Genomic DNA, 24,748 nt, shown 5'->3' with positions numbered 1-24,748 from the left:
CAGTGAAATCACGCTTTGAAAAACAAACAAAAATCATTATTGTACATTATATAACGTTGCGTAAATGAAATCGTGCTGAAATGAATTATTAATCATTCTGCTGGGGACACCTGGAAACTCGTGAAGGACCCCTGGTGGGGTCCCCGGACCACATGTTGAGAATCACAGATCTAAGGGATGCCGAGGGCCAATAGTGATCAGCAGGTTCATTTCAATATAATATAATACAATGTAATATAATATATCATCCATTACCAAAACAGTCACTTTTCACTAGACATTTTTTGGGGGGGGATTTGCTGATTGTAACTAACAGTCGCTCCGACTGGAAGTAGCTCAATGTAAAAGCTCAGCCCTGAAGAGCTCAGAAGAGCGTGCGGCAGAACTATTGCCGTTATTATTTTGACAACTTGGCAACGAACATGTTGCCGAATCCCGGCGGAACGCGCATGTAGCCGGTGGTCAAATAGAAAAACACGATCCGCCGCGTCGCCGTCTCCGATGCGGAACTACTACGAGCTGACAGCGTTCACACGCAAAACCCTTCAGACTCCCACTCTACGCCGCGATACCAAGGCAGCCGACGCGCCGCGGCAGAACACTCTTATGAGCAGTAGTAGTACCATCACCATTACAAGGATTGTTCCCGCGGATCTCACCTCGCTGTGAGGCTGTGCTTCTCGCCACGATTTCCCTGCTTCTTTGCGCCAGACGTGACGTCAGCACAACCTGTTGAGGTCACGGTTTTTTTGGTTGGGTTTTTTTTTTTTTTTTTGTTTTTTTTTGTTCCATGAACAACGGCACACGCGCGGCGCCGGCGCCCCCGCCCGGCCGGAGGCTGTCACTGCAAACGCGGCCGCGACGAACGCTGCGTTCAAGTCACAAAGGGAAGGAACGTCCGGCTTCAAACCGCCGTTCGCTGCGGGGGGGAAATCGCGGCGTCGCGGCGTCGCGGCGTCTCCCCGGAGAGGGGGGGGGGGCTTCAGAGGGGGATTCAAGATTCAAGAGGTTGATTCGTCACATACATATACGTACTTTCATACATATATATGCAGCGAAATGCAATACAACGCACCCGGTGAGAACGCACAATATGTCCTGGGGAACATTTCGTCCTAATAGACCAACGAACTGACTCCTGGGACGTAATGGAGTAATACTTATAGAACAAAAATAAAAATATGTAGAATAAAATAAAATACCATAAAAACAAAATGCAATCAGATGGAATGGATAGAGGGAATATGCTTACCATGTGAAGACTGACAGAAAACGTTTGACGTCTGTCATTGCAAGCAAAGGGTAAATAACAAAGTATTGAGATGAACTTTTGTTATTGACCAAATTCTTATTTTCCACCATCATTTGCAAATAAATTCTTTAAAAATCAGACAATGCGATTTTCTTGATTTTTTTTTTTCCTTCTCATTGTGTCTCTCATAGTTGAGGTGAACCTATGATGAAAATAACAGGCCTCGCTCATCTTTTTAAGTGGGAGAACTTGCACAATTGGTGGCTGCCTAAATACTTTTTTGCCCCACTGTGTATGGAATAGGCAATTATGTATATACAGATATGCGCATTAAGGTGGCACGCGATCGCAATAAATTAACATAATTTTTTTAAAAAATAGAAAATATTTTAAAAAATGGCCTTGTACGGGAAATGTAAAGTTTAAAATCGAAGGAGATGACAATAAAAAAAAATTAAATAATACAGTCAACCCCCGTATCAACATTGTCATGTTGCATATATAGAATCAATATGTCTTCATTAAATATCAACTATTTTAAACATTTTGTTCCACCACTGTTACAGCTGTCACGCCACTGCTATAACGGTTGCATATTTTTTGCATCACCGTATATAATTTTCATATCCAATATAATTAAAACCCTTACAGGTATTTATACACGTTTACACAAGTGGACATTGCAATGTGGTATTATCACTATGAGTAGAGTGTGTTTTTTGGTCGGGGTACGTGTACTCGTTTAGAACGTAGCGGTATGAGCAGCGTATCTCTCGTAGCTCCCGTCTCTCCCATCGGACTTGAAAGCGTCATCGAAAGGGAGTCAAAAAATGGCGGAGCTCAGGAAAATCTGTCCTGAGTCTTCGCCCTTTCGCCTAAAGGTTTCGCGACAAACCTACCTTCGTGGAACGCTTTTCGCCATTTTTTGCACACTTCTGGTGGGCCGCGGAGCGGCCACCACCCACTGGGTTGTCACCGAAGACGGGAAAATCCAACAACAAGTAGGACAGCCAACTCACTGACCACACGAAGCTCACGTCAACGTTAGCTTAGCTCGCAGGCTAACACATTAGCTGACTAACGTGGCTACTAACATACGTGTGTAGCGTTCGATTGTAGATTGTTACGGATTAGGGGGCGATCTCCAAAGTATCAAACATCACAGACAATGGCAGGATCATATACAGTTCATGTTATTTCGATTTCGTATTTAGCTGTTGGCAGTCTGATTTATTCACATTGAACCATCATTGGGATGGATTGGGATATGCATGGGATATGGATGTTATTGTTCGGTATGAGGATAGGATAGATTGAGAAAGGAAAAAGGAAGATTGAAATAGGATAGATCTGGTACAGGATCGGTTGGAGCAGGTTTGGAGTCGGGGTAGGACAGGTCTGGGACAGGATCGATTGGGATATGTCGGGTTGGGATAGGATAGGTTTTGGATATGAATGAGTTAGATGGGGATAAGGATGGGTCTGGGATTGGTTTGGGATGAGATAGATGATTGATTGGATAGCTCGGAAAAGGTTGTTTTAGTCATCTCAGATCCGACAGGACAGTGTCAGTAATTAATCGAGTGCAGTGCTCTTGCTAGTTAATGAACAATAAATGTCTAAAGGTTCAGATTGAAATATGTTTATAGTTTTACATATGCAGCGTTTGTTTATGTCCATGTTTGTTGTTATAGGTCGACTCTCCACTGAATCTCAAGCACCCCCATGATGTTGTCATCTTCATGAGACAGGAGACTCGAGTGAACTACCTGAAGAAGCTAGAGGTGCACTTTTTAAACAAGTTCTCACATAGGACATGGTATTGAGCTGTATTTCACCATTTGATTCAAAGTTCGATTCATATTCCCTATTTCAAACAAAGGGTCACAATTTGATTCACTTTCAATTCGATTTTAAAACCTGAATATATATATATATATATATATATATATATATTAACTCCTCACCCCCAAAACTGGCAGGTGCTGGGATAATATTGACCCAGAATCAAAGACCTGCTCCCTTATGACCCTGGACCCGATCACATTGCATTTGTATGAGTAGAATAATTTGATTTAGACGGATGGTGATGCAATTAATGGTTGCATAACTTCCAAGCAAAGTTTCAATATTACAACATGCTGAACTGACTGAGAAATTGAAACAATGGAATTGAATTTTTTGGTTCTGTTTTGTTTTTTAGTTTAAATACAGTAAACAATTGCACTACTGCAAACAGTTACTTACATTATAGTCGTCATTTCTAATGTATATAACTACATAAACCATTGTACGCAATCAGCTTGCCATAGTAAATATTCATTAATTCAGAAGAGACATGCATAAAACAAAAAGTCATCTGTTGTTCCACAGAAACATTTCTGGACAGCGAGCCCTTTCTATAGTGTATTGCTTCTTCTCTCTTCAGTCGACTGATTAACAATTCTTCCCGTTCTTTTCACGCAGAAGCAACTTGTGGCTCAGAAGATCCACATTGAGGAGAACGAGGACCGAGATACGGGGCTGGAGCAGAGACACTACAAAGAGGATGCGGACTGCGTCATGGCCAAGGTTCCCCTGGGCGACCTGGACCTGTACGACGGCACTTACATCTCCCTGGAGAGCAAGATCATCAGGTGAGCAGAAAATTGGGGTTTTGGGGGCTGAATATATCTGTAATCTGGCTGAGTCAGTCGTGAGTCCTCGCTTTTGGCAAACCACATGGCTTTGATGTCACAATGAGTGATATCACACTCCAATCAGAAGCATGATTACTGTCAACCACAGTCCACCAATCAGAGGAGAGATTCTTGGACAGCTCCCATCAGCTTCAAGTCATGTGCGGCTTTTGGTTTGTGTTGACGTTTGAGATCAGTGTATGTTTTGCCAGTTTTTTTCTGCAAAGAATTGTCAGGCCAAGTGGAGATGGAGATTAGGGACTTTCTTCACCAGTGTTGGAAATTATTTTTGCAGACAGAGGCGACGAGGAGCAGGAGATTTATCTGAGCCCGATCAGTGAGAATGGTTCGCCAACACGTGACTATATCGGCAATCGCGGATTGTTGTGACGGAAGGAAAAAAATCGCCCAACCCTGTCGTCTAGTGATCAGAGGATTGCCAGTTCGATCCCCGGCTCCTCCTGGTAGCATGCTGAATATTTGAGGGAGTTTAATGTGACGATCTTCAACTGGATTAAAATGGAATTTTGAATGTATTAGCAGATTGGGTGACATGTCAATATCCTGTAATATTACACCACCCAGGCCTACCTCCCTACCCCTTGCTAATATTTTCCACAGATAGTTGAAGCTGCGAAGCCTCTGTGTTTAAAAAAACCAAAAACGTTTTGTTTCTTGAGTTATTTGGAGGGGTTTTTTCTGGTTGTCTTAGTCTTTACAATCTCCTACTTCCTTGTGGTGCGGTGAGGGTTTTTTTTTCCTTTTCCTACTCCTAACAGAAACTTGGCATCGGATCAGTATTTGTTTCTGTCATTGTATTCAAAACACACTGTTTTGGTTTTATTTCCTTTAGCCCAGAGGAGTATGTGGATTCTCGCTCAGCTCTCCCCCCAGATTTGGAGAGACCTGATTGTGCCAAAGTGTTTGAGCTTCCCTACAGTATCCATGCTTTCCAGCATCTTAGGGTGAGTAGACACACAGCAGAAGTGTCCCCCTTCAAGATTCAAGAGGTTTATTTGTCACATCCATATACATACATACATACATACATACATATATGCAGTGAAATGTCTTTGCAATGCACCTGGAGATTATGCACAATAGTCACTTAGCCGAACATAATAGCTAACCTAATTCCTACCTAGCTAACTAACTGAAACTAACGGATTCCTAAAACGTAATGCGAGAAGAGTATAACATAAATAAAATATAAATAAAATACGACTCAAAAAGGTAATACAGAGTGGGGATACAAAATAGAAGTGAAAGGAATAGAGTTATGTATATTGGATAGGCTATTTCTATATATGCAGTAAAGTGCATGTGAATAAAGTGTATATGAAGATATACAGTACAAGGGGCAAGCGCCTCCACAGTCACACAGCGAGAACAGAAAGACTGAGACGGAGTTTCTTCCCACAAGCCATAAGGACCGTCAATGCTGAACTCACCAGGGGTCCAAACAAAAAGCACTGAGACACTCACACAGGCCCCACTGCCTTACTGTACTGTATGTAGCATACTGTTCTGGGTTACTGCTTCTTCAATACTCATCCCGACGCCGATACCGAAACAACAGCGACATTTCTGCCCAGTTTGCTTGTGTGCAATTTCTAACTTGAATTTTACTGCAAGTTAAATTGGTTTGCATTGGAACACAACAGCGAAGTGGTCATTTAGTCTTATCTGTTTGTGAACGGGGGCGATTCAGGATCGTTCAGTTATTTCAACGACCTCCAGATTTGTTGTTGTTGTTGTGAAGTGAGACTTAACTCCTCATTCTCCACGACGCGGTGCAGGGCGTGCAGGAGAGAGTGAACCTCACCTCCCCGCTGCTTTCCAAGGAAGATCCCATCTTCAACTCGCTGTCTCACAAGTTGGGCCGCAGCATTGACGAGGTCGGACATCGCATCCAGCAGGCCTTACTGAAGGTCAGACTCAAACACGGCTACGAAAAACTGGAACCCAGACAGAATCTAGGGCATGAGAATGGTGGCGGCGGGTTGTTGTCTGAAAAGACTGCAATTCCTCTTTTGCCTCTATGCAATACGCTCCAGATTATTATTAGGGTTCAATTATTCTTTCTGGCGGTTTATTCTTTGTTCACTTATGCCTCATCTCAAATTGCTGTGAGCGGGAACTAGCTAGAAACATAAAACTTGTCCCAAAAACTGGAAATTGTGTGCAAATGCTTCCAAGAAACATGAGGCCAGATAGTGGTGCTGTAACTAAGGCCCAAAAGCACCATTTTGGAAAGGCCACGCTCCTCACTCGGTGACTGCGATTGACTTGAAATTTCACACATGTGCTCTACAAAAAAGCTTCTTTGACCATAAAACTGGCATGATGGATTTTTTGCTAATTTGCATAATGTGAAAAACAGTAATGTGAATAGATTCTTTGGGGGATTTTGACTGTATCAACACCAAATTTTGTATACAGCATTTCTCGACTGAGATACACATTTCTATTATAAATGAGCAAGGTCAGTACAAAAAAAACAAAAAACTATCAAGCCGAGTTAATGTCGAATATGCTCATTGTTGATTTCATTGATGTCAACAGTCATTCTCACGGCAGAGGGCACTTTCGCTCTATGAATTTGGATGTGAAAAACACTGCAGCTGAAATGTGACATATGGGGCCAGTTTCGCAGACACTGATTGGACCAGATCTTTTACCGTTTTTACACCAAAATATGCAGGTATACCTGTTTTTTTTAAATGCGGGTAAACCCGCTAAAAATAGGCCAATGACACCTTTCCCATTGCCAGGAGAAATTACGTTCTTTAAAAAAATTAACAACTAAAATTGCTGGTGTGTCAAGTTCAACGTCACAAACACGCCGGGAAAAACTGGCATGTCATGGTTCCAGTGAGGTTGGGGGGGGAAACAGTAGAGGAGACAACAATTCCAACAAACAGCGACATAAAACTGTAAAACTTGGGGGGAAAAATAAATCGACTCATTAACCAGCGAGACTCGGTTCCCTTCATTCCTACAAAAGAGCCATTCAAAAGAATCGTATCGTTTGTGAACAACCCACTACAGTAGAAAGCAGCATAGAGTTTCGATGCCCACACCGGTAGTGTCCAATGCACGTTGCACACAACTGTCCTTCGGCGGCAGGGAGCGGAGATGCTCCTCCGGTTCGGAGACTGGATTTGGACGGTGCTGGAGTGACTCAAGAGTCCGTTGGGAACATTTCATGTTCACACACGCGGGGGGGAAAAAGTCATTAACTTCTGATTTTTGGATTCTAAATCAGATATGAAATGATCAACTGATACACGGATATTCCTGTCTGTTTATGCGGCATCATGTGGAACTTACCGTCGCATCACACCAGTAAAGGGGCCAAAATTAGCGGGTCAACCCGGGGGTCCTGTTTCCATCAGAGCCGATGGGAGCTGGAGCCAATGAAAAACCGTGTCTATTGCAGAGTCATTTGACCTGGGACTGAAAACCCATGTGTTACCTTGCCCACTAATGACAAATGGCGGATGTTAGCGAGTGTTACCAGCTTTTTGCCGCAGTCGGAAAAGGGGTATCAAACGAAATCACACTTTTAATCTGTACTAACTGAAATGGCCTTTCTCGGGTCATGGTTTAAAATAGTCTCAGCTTTCCCCTCAGCAGGGTCGTGGCGGTTATGGACAGGAGCTGACTATAGACTTCATAGTCTAGAACAAATCAATCTTAAATGAAGTAGGATTGTCTTAGTCCTAATTTATATTTAACTCGTTCTGTGGAGCTGCCGCATCGTGAGTTTCTATTTGAGGTACATTTAGACTTTCATTTAGTCGTGACCGCACTACGGTTTTATTTCACCCCATCTTACACCGAACTGACCCGCCCACGTGACACTCAGGGTGCCATGATGTAAACCTTCAGCTCGCTCATCTGCATTTTTGGCGCCTAGCCTTTGCTCCGCCCCATGCGGTGCTCTGTCATAAGGTGCATGAGCATGTCGCCATATACTGGGGGTATTACAGACAGAAGATTGGAATTTAACAAAAAGCTGAGTTGGACATCAAAACCTCAAGTCTTGATGTACTCTTTGATGTGATCCACATTTTTTCAATGTCATATTCCTCACAGGAAAGAGCTTCTACAACAGACTAATAAATATTTAGCACACCTCGAGATGAATTGTCATTTGCAAAAGACGTGATTTCAATAAGACACAATTTAGTCAAGTCTAAATCTAAATGTCATCTGTCAAGACATTATCTGTACTAAACGGATGCATATCCTATTTGCACAAGATTACTGGACTCTCTGGCCATGAAGGCATTTTAAAATATCAGCAAAGTTATTATTAGCATAGAATTACAAGAACCTTTGGATTGTCAACAACCACATGCTGCCAGAATTGTGATGACATTCTGACAGCTCTTACGTTCACTGATGGTGAGATTTGAGATTTCTGCCTGGCTACACTTAACTATTGAAAAGTCTGTTCGGTTTGTTTAAACATTTTGTCAAGTCTCTCTGAAATCAGATTAAGATCAGGCTTTGGACACCAGAAAATATTTCCCAAACTCTATGTAGCCAATGCCTTGTCTTGTCAGTTGTTTGCCTAGTTATCTCGTGAATGTCCACGGGTTCAAACATTGTTTATCATTAAAGGGGACCTCTTGTGCACAACTCACTGTTTCAGTGCTTGTGCGCATGCATTTGGGTCTCTGATGGGTCTACTAACACACAAACTGTGAAATAGGTCAACCCAGTCAGTTTTTCGTGAGCTGTCTGTTTTCAGAAAACAGCCATTTCCTGAAACACCCCATTCAGATTTTTGATCCCTTTGTACGTGACAGGGCCCACAGTAGAATTAGAACCGCCCTCCATTTGAGAGTAACTCCACCCACGAATGGAGAAAACACAGAGAATAACGAGCGCCGCTGGGAAGACCAGCACAAATCTTATACCAAAATGAATTGAGTATTAAAAAAATAAATTTTGCTGTGTTTCTTTCTGGGGAAAAAAAAAAAAGTATAAAGTAGATCAACTGTAAACTGCCGTGCGCGATCTGTTGTGTGTTTCTCCAAAGAAAACCAATAAAAATAGTGTGTTTTTATGCAAATGTATGTATTTATTTTATTTATGTTGTTTTCCGACGTTTATATGAAACATTTAAACATGAAAAAAATCCCCATCTGTGGTGTCCCAAGCGTCCCGGAGCGGTGTCCCCCCCACAAGCTTGCAGAACGGCAACGAAAGTCTGAGTGAACTTTTAAATTAGGCCTTGTCGATCTAATATGAGTGAAGATTCAGCAACTGGGCTTGCTGCACAGTCCGTCCTGACACAGTCCTGCTGATGTGTGTTTCAGAACTCCTCGTCCTGGGTGCTGTACAACCTGGCCTCCTTCTACTGGCGTATGAAGAACGAGCCGCGCAGAGCGGTGGACTGTGTGGTGCGCGCCCTGCACTTCTCCCCAAGGTGCTCCAGGCCTCCTCACCACCTCCCACACTCAACCCCTTGCCTCAGCAGTAGACCTAAGACCATATCTGCTTGTCAATACAAAACCACATTTAGTCCATCACATTATATTTCACGACCGTGTATAGTATGATATCAGAAAAGGTTTTTTTTAAATGAAACGCCCTGTATTATTCTAGACCTTACATCATAACTATACATCTCAACTCCTCCTCTTCACTTTGTATAAACATGATATCTGAAATTGGTTCATCACCCAGACTGCACCTGTGCACACAGTCCCATTCTAATGCGGTGTGTCTTTTGTGGCCCCTGCAGGCAGCATAAGGATGTGGCGCTGGTCAACATGGCCAACATCCTGCACCGTGCCCACTTCTCGGCAGACGCAGCCATCCTGGCGCACGCCGCCCTGGACCTGACCTCCGACCTTTTCATCAGCCACTACACACTGGGCAACATTTACGCTGTGAGTGGATCCAGAGGCTTTTATCTGACAAAGACAACTCAGTGCTGAATTATTGTTCATTATTCCTAATGAACATTTACACAGTGCCTATGACATAGCTTGGATAAATTATAACAAAATAAGAATGAACACAACACCCTAGAGATTGCGAGATGTTTATTGGGATTTTAAATCTGGTTAAAAAAAATTATCATAGTAGCCATTAGTAAAGGACTTTGTTCTTTGATATGCATGTAAGATGGTATAGGGAAATGTGAGTAGTAATTATCTCTATAATAAAATGTCAATATATTGATATAGAATCATATTTGGATGCCGTTTCAACAATATTGTAGTGAATCAAATGGTGAGACCCTGCCCGATACCCAAGCCTTCAATCAGTGTTTTGAACGACTTTGTGACCAAAAGAGCTGTGAGAGTGCTTCAGCTGTGTGGAAATATTTTTCAGCCCGGTACCGAGTAAACTCTCACAGGCACAAAGAGACTGAAACCTTTGCGGAACATTTTGTAGCAGAGTTTGTTCCCATACCGTAATTTACTCCCTTGATAATACCGCATAATCATTTCTGGCTACCATCTTTCAAATGTCTCATTTAATGACCTACATGCAAAATGTAGGAGTGCATTTTGCACACAGAAAGGAATGCACCCACAAACACTTGGTGTTGTAAATGATTTCTAGTTCAAAGCTTAAAGTTCAAAGACAAACTTCTAAGACATGGACGTTTCCATGTCTTGGATGTTTGTTATTGAGCTTTATAACTTTGAAAACATTGCATGGTCCACTGTTTTGTAGATGAATATTTCTGTTTCCTTTATAAGACGTATAACTTGAGACCAGAAATAATAATAGAAAATCATTCACTGAGAAATAAAAATTATCCTTCAAGGTCTAATTTGATGACCAAAACTGAAATGACTCAGTATTATTATTGTTTTTAATAAATGCATTTTGCTTTTTTTTATTATTACAATTTGATTGCTTTGAATGTAAAGTGCTGTGAATTGCATGTTGTGTATGAAAGGTGATATACAAATAAAGGTTATTATTATTTTAAGAATTCCTTCCCGCCCCGTGGGAATCCAGCACTGAGGGCGAGCCCGTATCCATCGTCCTGTTCCGCACAGTCTCTTCTCAAACAAACCTTGTTGACTCGCTCTGTGGGGCGCTCCTCTCTGCTTGGTCCAGATGCTGGGAGAGTACAACCACTCTGTGCTGTGCTACGAGCAGGCGCTGCAGGCCCAGCCGGGCTTCGAACAGGCTCTGCGCAGGAAGCACGCGGTACTCTGTCAGCAGAAGCTGGAGCAGCGGCTGGAAGCCCAGCACAGGTACCAGCTGCTGCACACACGCTACATCTGTGGAATTGCAATCCCGTGATATTTTACACAGAACGCAAGTGTTGGAAGTGGTGATCCCCAAGATTCTTTTGTTTAAAAATCCTTTAACCTTCCTCATCTTAAATAAATTTTTGGTCTTGAGATAATGACCAATGTGGATCCTGAACCACTGCTCTAAGGACTTTTCAAAAGCCGGACATTCAGATTCGGAATGTCCCGATGTGCTGTGCATGTGCTGCGTGGGTAGTTTGTTGAAACGGTTTGTTCTCTTTGACATATTTTACAGTACAATTGAATTTTTATTAAATTGAGAAAAGCCACGAGATACACGAGAAAATAAACTAACCTTTTCAATAAAACTATGGAGGAATGCTCTAAATTTAACCTTTTTTTGCAGTTGTTTTGCATAAATAAAAGCATTGCCAAAGTTTACCCCTTTAACTATTACTGCTACTACTACCATTACCACTTTTCCCACATAAAGGAGCATTTGGAATGGGTTCAGACCATCAACTCAGTTCTAGAATACCCAACTTTATTGTGCGCCTGCAGGGTCACTTGTCCCCTCTTCCCCTCTCACATTGCTCCCCTCTTCCCCTTGACCCTCTTCCCCTTTCACATTGCTCCCCTCTTCCCCCTGACCCTCTTCCCTCTTGCGTTGACGAATGCCGCCCACTGCTTCTGGCTGCCACCGCCCCAAAAAGCGTGCGTGCGCGTGTGTGTGACAAATAAAGATTCTTAATCGTCCCCTTGTTGGCAGGTCGCTGCAGCGGACACTGAACGAGCTGAAGGAGTACCAGAAGCAGCACGACCATTACCTCCGCCAGCAGGAGGCCCTCGACAAACACAAGCTGCTGCAGGAAGAGCAGATCCTGCGCAACATCATCCACGAGACCCAGATGGCCAAGGAGGCCCAGCTGGGTGAGATGCCAGGGCAATAAGTAGACTGCGGGCAATTTGCAATTACTACAGTTAAAAGATTGAGCAGGAGACATTCTGCCTTCCGCTGCTCAGGTGTGTTGTTAATTTAAGTGCACACAGAGTGGTTCAAGTAATCGAAAAGTTGCCTCTTGTGTGGATATTTACTGGATTGGCCTTGTGATTATATTTCTTTCATAAAGCAGAGCTATTTAAAGGGAATTGATTACCTCTATGGATTGTTAATACTTTCGAAACTCTTCCGGCATAAAACCAATCGGCATTAGTGGTGAGGAAACATCTGTTCCATTGAACTAAGCTCAAGGGTACTAGACTATGTCCAATGACTGAGGATAAAATAATTCCGTTGACCACGATCCTAAATTTAGACTTAAATTATGATTACCTGATATTTTATTTTTTTCAGATAAATCAGTCAAATCAGAAAACATGTTTCTCTTTATCTGTTTATATGCTGCTGGCTAAACCTATTAAGCAATTTCCGGATGTTTCAATAGGGTTCGGACAATCCAAAGTTGGATCAGGATTTACCGTCATGTTGCACCTTATCGCCTTATTTCACCATCATTCTATGGAGTAACTGAATCGTATTGCTCGCTGTGTGTGGTCGTGGGACATGCGCTCTCTCTAGGAAACCATCAGATGTGTCGTCTGGGCCAGCAGCAGCGCAGCCTCTACTGCCCTTTCGACCTGCCTGTGCGCTATCACCGCGGAGACCTGTTTGAACACGTGCACTACGTCCAGGTGGGTGTCCACACCTTCAGCCTTTGAGTGTTTGAAATGCAAGATGACGTAAATAGCAGGTGGAAAAAGGGAGTTAAGATAGATAGATAAGAAATACTTTATTCATCATCAAATCACAATTTCCCACCAGCTCACAATAGGCAACAATAAATAGGCAGTAATAATTAATAAGTAAATAATTAAAAAATAATAATAAAAATGTTAAAACTGTTAATATCTGGGGGAAAAGTGAAATATACAATGAACCTCAGAGTTAACTGCACACAAGAAAATGTCAGGAAAGGAAAATAAACAAACATTTCAAGCAGTATAAACCTGAAAGGCCACCATCCAAAAGCATGTGCGCGTGTGTGTATGCATGTGTTGTAGTGTGGCGTGGCGTGTGATCAGTAAAGATTCTTCTGATATTGAAGTATTAAGTGTATTAATCTGTGCGTTTACTTGCACATGGAAGTTCCAAATATATTTCCGGGATGATAATGCCGCCAAACAAATTCCAGAGTGGTTTCATCAACTCCACTTCTTGCTGTGTACGTGTAGTTTGGAGAAGAGGTGTCTGTGGCCTCCAGCGTAGCCCTGGTGTCTGAACACGGCTCCAACCAGACGGCGGCCAGTCCCCAGCTCCACCCCTCCGTGTCAGGAGACCAGGACCCCGCTGCCATCCTGTGGGGCCGGCGCCAGGAGCTCGCACAGGTCCGACACAACGTCATCACTCTTCCCTCAGCACCATACCAGTGTTCTGCTGTAACCCTGGGAACCGTCTCTAACCGTGTGTGTGTGTGTGTGTGTGTGTGTGTGTGTGTGTGTGTGTGTGTGTGTGTGTGTGTGTGTGTGTGTGTGTGTGTGTGTGTGTGTGTGTGTGTGTGTGTGTGTGTGTGTGTGTGTGTGTGTGTGTGTGTGTGTGTGTGCTGGCGCTTCAGGACGTCCAGAGAACATTGTGGCCTCTCAGGGCTGATTGCGCCCAGGAGTTCTCCAGCGTCCCCCCCGCCCACCTGCTGCCAACATTCTACCTCCCGCCTGAAACCCAGGGCCTCAGGTCAGTGAGCCTCACTGAAGGAGACATCACGCCCTCCGCACAAATTCTGCTTCAGCTCAAGTTGTTCAACAAAATGGCCAAAAATAAAAATTCTAAACTACCTTTTCCATACAAAGGGCACAATATATGATTCTATATGGATATATTGTCATTATCAACAGCTCTTCAGTTTAACCATCTGTCGTCAATTACAACATTTCATGGAACAAATTCAGTCTTAATACAGATATTTCATATATCAATTTCCTCTTTTCCTTTAATTCATTTTTTCTATGAACAAGGTAAATTGCTTTGCTGAGCTTATTGTATTGTGTCATGTTTTTCAAAAAAAAAAAGAAATACAATTTACTCAACACATTCTGTTAAAAAATAATACAATTCGATCTCAAATAACGATAAATATAATATAAAAGTGCTTTTTTTTTTAATTGAACCATTTTTTTTAAAACATATTTAAAAGAAAACTGAAATGAATGCGTTTGAAACTGTTTAGAAGTTAAGCAACCATTGCACCAAAAAAATCATTCCAATTTGCCAAACAATAGAATTGAATACATACAATAGTATTTCTTTTATTTCAGCCCGGTGGCGGCGGTTCTCTACGGAAGCAGCAGTCCTCCCCAGACCATCTCCCAGCCGGACTGCGGTCCCGTCTCCCAGCCGTCGCCAGCCCTCCTCCCCGCCTCGCTGGACTGGCCCCTGGAGGAGAAAGAGCTCCCGGACCCCTTTGCTACCAAGGTACCGTGTGAAAAAGTGATCAATTATTCAATCTGTTAAAAAAATAATAATAATAATCGATACTCCGATACAATGAAATTCCATTGTTGGAATTTCTGAATCAATTGGAAAATTGTAATATTGTTACTTTCTTTGGAATTTACATTTTTCCTTTTACCACCATGGTGACAAATTAATACAAACATACATTTTCCGGTTTAGACTGAATTTTTACTGTGATATGCACGTCAGATGGGAAAAGTGAGTAATCATCACCTTTATATTATTATTAAATCTCAATATATTGATATAGAATCGGTTTCTGACCCATCTCATCCATATTGGAGTGAATCGATGTTGAATCAAATCACGAGATCCTGCCTGATACCCAAACCTACGATCAGTTGTTTGAAAGTAGGGCCGTCTTTGTGATCAAAAAAGGCCTCTGCGGCTTTGTGGAAATGTTTATCGTCCCTGTGCCGAGCAAACTCCCACAGGCACGGAGAGGTGAGGAATCCTTCGCTGAGCATTTTGTAACAGAGTTTATCCCTGTCCCGTACGCTTTCAAGAAAACAATTCACTCCCTTGATAATTCCACATAATCACTTTCGGCCTCCATCTTTCAAATGTCTCATTTAATGATCTACAAGTGTGGCAATGCATTTTGCACACAGAAAACAATGCAGACGCAAACAGTTAAAAGTGTTGTGCACAGCTGATTTCTCGTTGAAACTGAAGTCTTTGAAGTTTTTTTGTTTTTCGAGTTTTAGAACTTTGAAAACATTGCTTGGTGCACTGTTTTGTAGATGAACATTTCCGTCTCTTTTGTGCGTTTTGCGTGTCCAGGTGCTCCAGTCGCGCAGCGGAGGTTGGACCTTGGAAGCGATCGGTTCAAGAATCGCTCAAGCTTTGAAACAAGTAAGATTGTTTCATTATGTTTTCCACAATGACCACGAATCAAACTCTTTTAATCTACTTTTATGTTTGCTTTAGGCTTGCCGGTGAATCTTTTTTTCATGACTTTGGAAAAAGATAAGCAGGCTTTGTAACTTTTCGAGTCTTATGTTTTTGTAAAATAATGGAGTGTTTCAGGGTCGTGAAAATACTTGAATGTCTTCAATTAGATTTTACAAATATTGGGTCTTAAACGTCACTGTCTCAAATTAGAATTGTCTCTCGTGTCTCCGCAGGCCAACATCCCGCACTGGCAGCTCCACAATGAGGCGGCTCTGTTCTGGCGCGCCAAGGGCAACGGCAGCCGCGCCCTGCGCTGCCTGCGCCAGGCGCTGGGTGCCGCCCCTGCCCTGCACCGCCACCTGGCCCTGAGCAACGCCGCCAACCTGCTGCTGCACCACGGCCTGGCCGCCCACGCTCACACACTGTTGGAGCACGCCATGGCGCTCAACGCCTCTGAGGTGAAAATACACACATAGACACACGCACATACACATCATGCTTCGTGGTTTGGCAACCCGCTGCAGGAATTTCTTGTTGTGTTTGTCTGGCTTTTTTGGCTGCGTTTTGGCTTTCTTGCACGAGCGCCGCTTGAGCTGGGGGATCAGCAGCAGCATCCTTCTGGTGCTTGTGTCGGGTTTGACTTCGTCCCTGGACACTATCTGCTCCGCCAGGCCACATATTCTGGAGGAGTCTGTGATGGAGGACTGTGCTCATTGATCTGTGATACGTCGGGACAGGAAAGCATCTGGCAGTCACAACACTTTGAAAGTAACTTAGATTTAATAGTATTATACTGCAATAACAGTATTCCAGTCATCTTTTTCACTGCCGATTCAGGATATTGTTTTTAATAATATAAAAATTGTATTGGGTGATACTGTGTACAGATGTGACCTGCTATTTTTACACTATAATAATAATAATGATACATTTTATGTATATAGCGCCTTTCATACATGGAATGCAGCTCAAAGTGCTTCACATAGAGGCGGAAATAAAGGGACAAACAAACAAATTTAAAGAATTACAAGCAAAATAGATAAAAGGCTTCTTAAAAGTGCTTTGGCACTTTTGTTGTTTTTACTAGTCCAGCTAACGGTTTCCTCTGTGTTTCCTGCAGCCCCACACCGTGCTCAGCCTGGTGAGCGTGCACTTGGCACAAGGCAACGTAAGCGGCGCTCTGGCTCTTTTCCGCCAGACACTGGAGGAAGCCCTCTCCTCCTCGTCCTCGTCCTTTTCCAGCTGCGATCAGTGCCGCGCCAGCCTCCCTCTGCTGCGCTGCCTGCAGTTCTACCCTTTCCTCTACAACCTCTCGCACCGCCAGCCCTGCCCACGTGAGTCCCGTCACACCCAACGCAGAATTTAAGGAATTGTGTTATTGTAATGAACAATTTTAATTTATCAATTGGTTATGATGAGAAAATCATACAATTTCTTTCAGTGGATGAGGTTGGATGTATTTGAGAATTTATAATGTCCTACTATGACAGTTGCAAAGGTGAAAGTCATTTCTAGGTTAACTTTTTGGATTTTAATTGAAGGAAATGGGACTGTGTGATTTATTGTCATTATTATGTAATTTTGTAGAGTTTTTATAATTTATTTAAATATAGTAGGTTCCCCCAGTGAAATGACAGAAGTACACAATTATAATTTTGTGTAATATATTTTTTCGTTTTGTAACATTTTTAACAAATCGATGGCAAGCTCTCTGATATCTGTGGTCTGTATTTAGTGCTCTTTAGTAGTATGCAAAACTGCCTAACTTTAGTAGCATGCACCTCTTTTCACACAAATGGCGGTGGCTGCATCTTTTTCTTTACAGCATATTCGTTGGAGTGGAGAGGGAAGTGCTTTGAAGTGGAGACATTTTTCTGCTCAATAATTCAAGCATCTGGAAATAGCTGCTGCTTAATTTAGCAGGCTCTATATTTTACTTGTCAAAGCTAAATATTGCTCCTGTTAAGGACATGGAGTACATGAGTACTAACAGGCACTTTCGAGAACATGTTGTGTGTATGTTTGATTGGATCAGAGGAAGTATCCCATTGAGATGCAGGTTAGCCACCAAAAGACTACGTCTAAGCATAAATCTCTTGACAGAATGAGATTATAGTGGCTAATATGAGGTGAGTTTCCTGACATGAGTTTAGTACACAGACACACACACAAATAGCGTTTGTTTTGCTTGCAGGGACACCCTGTTAATCTGAAGCCATTCTCAATGCAGTGCAAACTTTTTTTTTTTTTTTTTAAGTAGAGGATGGATAGAAAATTATGATTAAAAAAAAAACACACATTTCAGTATTGTTGTTTTAGTTGTGTGTGAGTGATTTTATTACATTTTTCTTTTGTATTTCAAATATATGTACAAAGTTTTAGAATGAAAATGGGAGAAAAAAATGTATATATAATTATAAAATAAATGACCTCTCTCCGACTGCACCCAGTGACTAGACCTTTGTTTAGGTCTGGAGGAACCAACAGAGAATTTCTTGTGTGTCCCTCTAGTCGGCGCTGCCTGCCTGGCTGAGGAGAACCTGGGCATCCAGCTGGAAGAGTGGGAGAGCAGCGCTGAGCCCAAGCAGGACCAGGTGTCCACCATGGAGAAATCGCTGCTGTTTGAGAGTAAGAGATCCACCGATTTCGATAAAAGCATTGCAGCATTAAGATCAACTCCTATTCATCCGGATAAAACAAGACGGCTAAAATGATCAAATGAAAATAAATAATATAGTAAAATAGTGGAATAAAGACAGTTAGTAAAGCAGTTGAAATCTATTGCACACTACTTGTGTTATTGCTGCTGGTGCGGGCGACTGAGGATAGGTGGTAAGGGACCGTAGGCAAAGGGCATCCTGGAGTGTGTGTGCAAAATGGCTGAAGGCAAACTTCCTTGAATTGGTGTTAATATGGGGTCTTTCCAGGAGAAGGTAATCATGAGCACAGGTTGGGATCATCATTTGCTACCGAAGACAGCTGGTGAGATATGTGGGTCATTTCTCTGGTGATGCTCATGCCCTTCGTTCTCCCCGCTCTTACCAGAGGTCGTCCTGGACAGCAACGGCTCTGGAGAGGCGGCCGGCCAACAGCGGGCTTCTCCCTCCGTCGCGGGTCTGGCCAAAACCTCCTCCGCCTCCGGGGGGGGCGGCGGCGGCGGCGTGGAAGGGGAGGAGGAGTGGCAGCTCAAGGAGGATCTGATGGGGGCCTTCGAGGGAGCCCTGGACGTTGGCGGCAAAAGAGGGGACCTGCGGGGCATCCGCGTGCTGAAGAACGACCGCGTCATGGGGGCCCGTGCAGGCGGAGGCCCCTGCTTTGGCAACTGTGAGGAGGATGACGGAGCAGAGTGGGTACGTGGACCTGGTGCTTTTTAGAGTTGTTTTGGGTGTCATAAGCAATGCCCATGTGTTTTTATTTGAAAATAACTAAAGGACCCATGTTAATTCACATCACCAATCCATGTACATCATATGGAAGGGGATATTAAAATCCCTTTGTTTCATTTATAAACATTGCAAACCACAAATACTAGCAGAATGTATACCTAAATCACTAAACTCAGGAAGCTAGTCTTCCTAGCGTCTTGTCTTTTTAATCCAGTGAATTCCCTGAAATGCTTGGCACTCCGAGGAGTTAACCAAGCGTTTAGCGCATCTTGGCACTGAAGTGCTCAGGTTATTTCCCCGAACCTTCTTTGTAGCTTTTCTGTTATCTCGCTGTTTGCATGCGCACACCATCATATGTTTGATTGAAGGCCTCTTCCTCTTTCCCGTCCACCAGATCACATTCCAGGTGAAGCGTGTGAGGAAGGCCAAGGCGGAGGGAGCAGAGGGCGGCGTGGGTTCCGACAGCGACCAGCAGGTGGAGCCGCTGCCCGGGGGACACTCTGTCCTGGAGATCAGCGGGCCGACCATCCCTTCTCCCGGCCCTTCAGGTGACGCGTTCATCCTCAGATCAACACGATGTCGGAGATGTTGGATGAGATGAGACTTTTCTCACGGTGTTGTGGGTTCCTGCGCTCGGGGGCAGGTCGCTGGAGGGACTACGCCAGCCTGGGCTGGCCGGGGCCGGAGGAGTGCCAGCGGACCAGGAGGGTGGATCTCACCACTGTGGCGAGCACCTGGTTAGCAGTCTCTGCAAAGAATATTGAGTAAGTATTAATTCTCATGTTCCAACTAGTAGCAAGTAGGGCTGGGTATTGGGTTCAATATGAAGGGTCACGATTAAATTCAATATGGATTCCATCCAATATCAATGGGATGGCTTGCAATATGATTCAATGTTGATATATTGACATTTTATACATATTTAGAATCGCTACTGACTTTTCAGTTTACCATCTGATGCACATAACAACAATATGAAACAAATTCAGTTTAATACAGAAATTAAGCTATACTACACTATAGTGGCATTAATTTGAACAGAAAATGGTTGCATGACTTAAAAAGTGCTGATATTACAATTTACAAATAGATTCAAAAAATGACAAAATAGAATTGTATTATTTTTTTGTACATATATTTTTTCAAACCCAGAACTAATATAAGAGTAATAATACAACTGTAAAAAAGTGAGTTATTCAACAAAGTTTATAAAATTGTCCTTTCTGTACTTTTCCCTGGAATCTTTTTTTCCGAAAGCGTTTGAATCTTTTCCTTTGCATCATGCCGGCTTGTGACCTCTTTTCTTCTCTTCCTCCTACACCCCCAGCATCACAGACTACATAGACTTTGCCACTCCGCTCCAGGAGCCGGCGGTTGAGCCTTTATGCAACGCCAACCTGGCTGCCAGCATGCACACGCTGGATCACCTGGCGGGCGTGGCCAACCGCGCCGCCATCCACTACACCGGAGAGAGCCAGCTCCGCGAGGTGGGGGTGGCCTGTGTTATATGGATCATATGGATGTGAGGAAAAATACTGTAGAGTCATTCCCTTGTCAAATGATCCAGTTGTGGCTCAGCACTTTGAACTACATATGGTGACGTTACGAATCTCTAGTTTTTTAAGCTTTCAACTCCTTCTAAATTTTCAGCCCACATTAACAATTACAAAATTGTGTATCATGATTTGATGTAAACCTAATTTCATGAATATATTAAACAGCAATATATCTTCTATCTTTTTTTTTTTTTCCACAATATTTTATCATTTTCTACACATTTCCTTCCTGTGACTGAACAAAATCAATGCCAAAGCTTTGTACAATTAAAAGTTGCCGCAATTCCAAAACTCCTGCATCACATAAAATGTCACGTTTAGGTCAAAGAATGGATAATATGATAAACATTGATGGATCCTGGACATGTTTACACTGCAAACTCACCCGGACCAGTCGGGGAACTCAAACGTGATAAACCTGTCCAATCAACATGCTTTTTTTTTTTTGTTGTTGTTTGTTTTGGTATCCAGTAAACGCACCACAGAAATGTATCGCTCACTTGATGTGGACATTTATTTTACCGTGCATATACAGTTTATGGTGTATCCGTCGATGAATAGTCAACCTCTGGTCTGAATCCCCAGGTGCTGCAGAACCTCGGCAAAGACAAGTTCCTGCCTCAGTCCTTTGAGCAAATTGGAACGCGAATCGCCAAGGTGCTGGAGAAGGTACGGATTTGGGGGATCCTCGGAAATGTCCCAGAACTTCCGCTGTAGTCGTTGTCTGGTGGTTGTTGCACTCTGTATTTTCATCATATTATATTTATTCTCATCATATTATGATCTTTGCAGAACCAGACGTCGTGGGTGTTGTCCAGCATGGCGGCCCTCTACTGGAGGGTAAAGGGCCAGGGGAAGAGAGCCATCGACTGCTTGCGCCAGGCCCTCAACTACGCCCCCCACCACATGAAGGCAAGTGGCAAGATGATGGGCATAAGATACAGAAAAAGCGATTCTATGCACAGGATCGGTTAAGTTAAAGGAAACAGTCGGGGCCAAGTTGCAAGGAGACAAGCTACGGTTGCTAGCATGGTTATGGGTATACATCAAATCAAATATAAATATAGGTGGATATACTGCACGGGATGAATAAATTTGAATGCAATACGCAAGGAGCGAACGTGTAGTGTCGTCATCATATCTAGTGGGTACTCAAATGGAATCCTTCCCGTTGCTCCAAAGGTTTTGCTGGCTTTTAGGAGCACGGATCGACAGGCTACAGATGATTTCCAAGCACAAGTGGACATGTGAACAATATATTAATGTGACTGTGGTCCCTCTCCTCCGCCGCCTGCAGGACGTGCCGCTGATCAGCCTGGCCAACATCTTCCAAAACGCCCGGTTGTGGGAGGACGCCCTCACCGTGGCCCGCATGGCCGTGGAGATCGCCCCGCACTTCGTAGTCAACCACTTCACGCTGGCTAACGTCTACATAGCGATGGTATTCACGCTCTTCCTCTACAGGACATTGCAGTAGCGTAGGGGCTGTACATTTCGTTTGGGTTCTCCAGGTGACTGTGTGCGTGCGCGTGTGTGTGTGTGTGTGTGTGTGTGTGTGTGCGCGTGCGTGTGTATGCGTGCGCGCAGGAGGAGTTTGAGAAGGCCATGCGATGGTACGAGTCCACTCTGAAGCTGCAGCCGGAGTTTGCCCCAGCCAAAGACCGCCTGAGGACCATCCAGTGTTACCTTCTCACCAAGAGGGAGCGCCGCCAGCCCTGAGCCGACCAAGCGCCCCCACACACACACACACACACACACACACACACACACACTACTGTCAGAAAACACTCACACACATACACTACAGATAGAACACACATACATCCCAGTGTAAGTCACACTTCACGCACACACAAAGAACAGAGGACATCGGGCGGCCATGTTTCAAGTGGCGGCTCGCTCTCTATGTCCAGTGGAATCTGGAAACGTTTTTTTTTTTTTTTGTTTTTTTTGTTTTTTTTGATTAATTACACTTTGATAGACAAATAAAATCTTTCAAACTAGGCTTGAAACGTTACTAAGTAGACCTGTAGATAATGTCGCCCCAAAGCATTTCCATTACATGGGAGGACCTTTTTCTTAAGCAATTATCAAGCTGAAAGCAAAAAAAAACAACTAAAAGTTTTGGGGTTTTTTCTTTGCACTCTTGACTGCCTGTAAAACCTAAAAGGGAAATTTGGAATAAGACTTTTTTTTTTCCACTCTGAGCATCTCTCCTCGGTTTTTTTTTTTTTGGGTCTTTCTCAAGACAGCCACAGACCCAAAGTGAACTGGGAAGGTCTGTGAGAACGGGCATGACGGCTCTCGGACATTTCATTGTTTCTGAATAAGAGTGATATTCAAACCAAAACCAAATTGTTTGACTACTGTTTAAATTTCAATTTATCTTTCATTTGAACCTTTTATGGAGAATTGTTTAAAAAAAAAAAAGGTTGTTTTTTTTTTTTTGAGATGGCAATGGATAATTTCTTTAAATTTTTTTTTTTTACTCTTAGGACAGTTGGAGTTGAACTCCAGTTCAACTTCAGGAAATTTCAGTTTTGCTCTTTTTTCTATTTGACATCATTCCTGTTTATGTGGGACCTCTGATTTTAAGTATTTTTAAGTGTTTCAAAAACAATATAGTATTACATTGGCAATATAATTTATTGAATTGATGTTGCAGATTTGCTATTGCCCTCTATCAAAACTTCCAAAATGAGATCTGTGTTATGAAATGTCCAGTGTGAATATAGTTCTTCGGTATCATGCCAATGCATCCATTCATTCACTGCCTTTAAGGGAAATTAAAGCAAGATGTTTGCAGTTCAAGCTTAACTCAATGACACAGGTGTTGTTTCTTTTCAGTTGCGGTTTGAAGTTAAGTTACTTCACGTTAACATCCTGTAAATCACCGACTGAAAGCGGCATCGTCATTCGTAGACACATTTCTCATCAAAAGCCGGCAAGGGTGGCAGTGTCTGACATTTCTAGACAGATATGTGATTCGAAAACTATAGCAATTATCATGAGTAATGTATAAAAAGCTACAACGAAGGGTACTTGCGACCAAAACTGTGGCTGTGCTCCTGTAGTACCTCGGTCTTTAAAGTTGGCGCTGAAGGAGAAGTTCAGGAGTGAATTCAGGTGTTTCCAAGCTGCTGCGTTTTAAAGGACGGATCTTTCGTGGATCTTTCACTGTGTGGATTCCTAATGTACGTGGAGGCGGAAGTGTGTGGACACGCGGTAAAGACCTTGGTGGCTAAGCGTGCAGTGTTTGCCGACTGGATTGTGTTCACAGTCAAGTCGACTGCTACTGAAGCATTCAGTGGGAAGCTCTCCACGCCATTCACCCCCTACATCACATGACACCAGTTTTAGAGAGAAACGAATGACATTCTGCGAATATACATTTGTTTTCGAAGAATTTGACTTGAATAAAGGGAGTTGTTTATTTGGCGCAGCACCCAATGATAAGCCTGCATAACATACTGCTCATGACCGATCCAAAGAAATTAGTCTCAGGAATGTATTTTTAGATGACGCCAAAGTGCTCTGGCAAATAATCAATGAATCATTTGTCTTCGGGACAAGTCAATGGAGTTAATTGGCATTTCATACCGGCCAAATATCTTTGAGTCTCTTGGCCGTGGAGGTAAAGATGGCAGCGAAGTCTTGATGAAGACATCCTGAGTGAATCCACAAGGAAGACTCACTCATACCAAAGTACGCCCCTCCTCCTCAGGTGCAACGGTGAGTACATCTTAATTTACAGTACAAAGCGCTTTATGACGCAGTGTCAACCAGGGATGGTCAACAATGACCTAAATGTTATAAGCTTTTTTTTTTTTTTAGCAATAAACATGCTTGGCCCAAAAAAAAGGCTTCCACTGGTTAAAAAGTCCAGTACTTAAATAGCTCCAGTGATTAAAGTACTTTTTCTTTCATTGCAACATGCAGAGGATCTTGAGATCTGTTTTGTAGGTGAACTGGTCCTATATCAATTTCCTTTCACCACTGAGAGCATAATGTACTCAATAAAACAAGTATAGCGACCGGCCTTGACAAAACCCTGAAATGTACTTGGGTTTTTTGGCAGTTTGTTAATTCACCATTGTAAATGATATATAAGAAGAATTAACACACGTGTGTGTATGTTCACCAAAAATAAACATCTGTAAGTCTGAGGAAAAGTCAAAATTTCTCCTATTTGTTCCCCCCCCAAATAAGTGCCAAAAAATGGCACAGGTATACAGT

The 24,748-nt window shown here is 42.9% G+C and overlaps 1 protein-coding gene across 1 annotated transcript; it reads left to right on the top strand.

Annotated features, from left to right (window-relative positions):
- Nucleotides 1-2,082: 2,082 nt before the first annotated feature.
- ttc17 (tetratricopeptide repeat domain 17) lies at nt 2,083-23,329 on the top strand (the record flags this gene model as incomplete). The annotated part of the gene is made up of 25 exons (XM_079997504.1): nt 2,083-2,253; nt 2,947-3,036; nt 3,719-3,888; nt 4,784-4,895; nt 5,730-5,861; nt 9,264-9,373; nt 9,692-9,839; nt 11,029-11,168; nt 11,938-12,098; nt 12,748-12,860; nt 13,401-13,553; nt 13,781-13,896; nt 14,478-14,634; nt 15,460-15,531; nt 15,804-16,028; nt 16,691-16,904; nt 18,082-18,198; nt 18,616-18,920; nt 19,351-19,504; nt 19,600-19,720; nt 20,284-20,443; nt 21,098-21,181; nt 21,305-21,424; nt 21,810-21,953; nt 22,100-23,329. The coding sequence occupies 25 exons, from the start codon at nt 2,083-2,085 to the stop codon at nt 22,229-22,231; spliced, it is 3,621 nt and encodes a 1,206-aa protein (XP_079853630.1). The 3' UTR covers nt 22,232-23,329.
- Nucleotides 23,330-24,748: the final 1,419 nt, after the last annotated feature.

Source organism: Zeus faber, assembly GCF_960531495.2.
Source record: "Zeus faber genome assembly, chromosome: 3".
Taxonomy (NCBI): Eukaryota; Metazoa; Chordata; class Actinopteri; order Zeiformes; family Zeidae; genus Zeus; species Zeus faber.
Note: the sequence above shows the minus strand (reverse complement) of the source record. Positions and strands in the feature narration are given on the sequence as shown.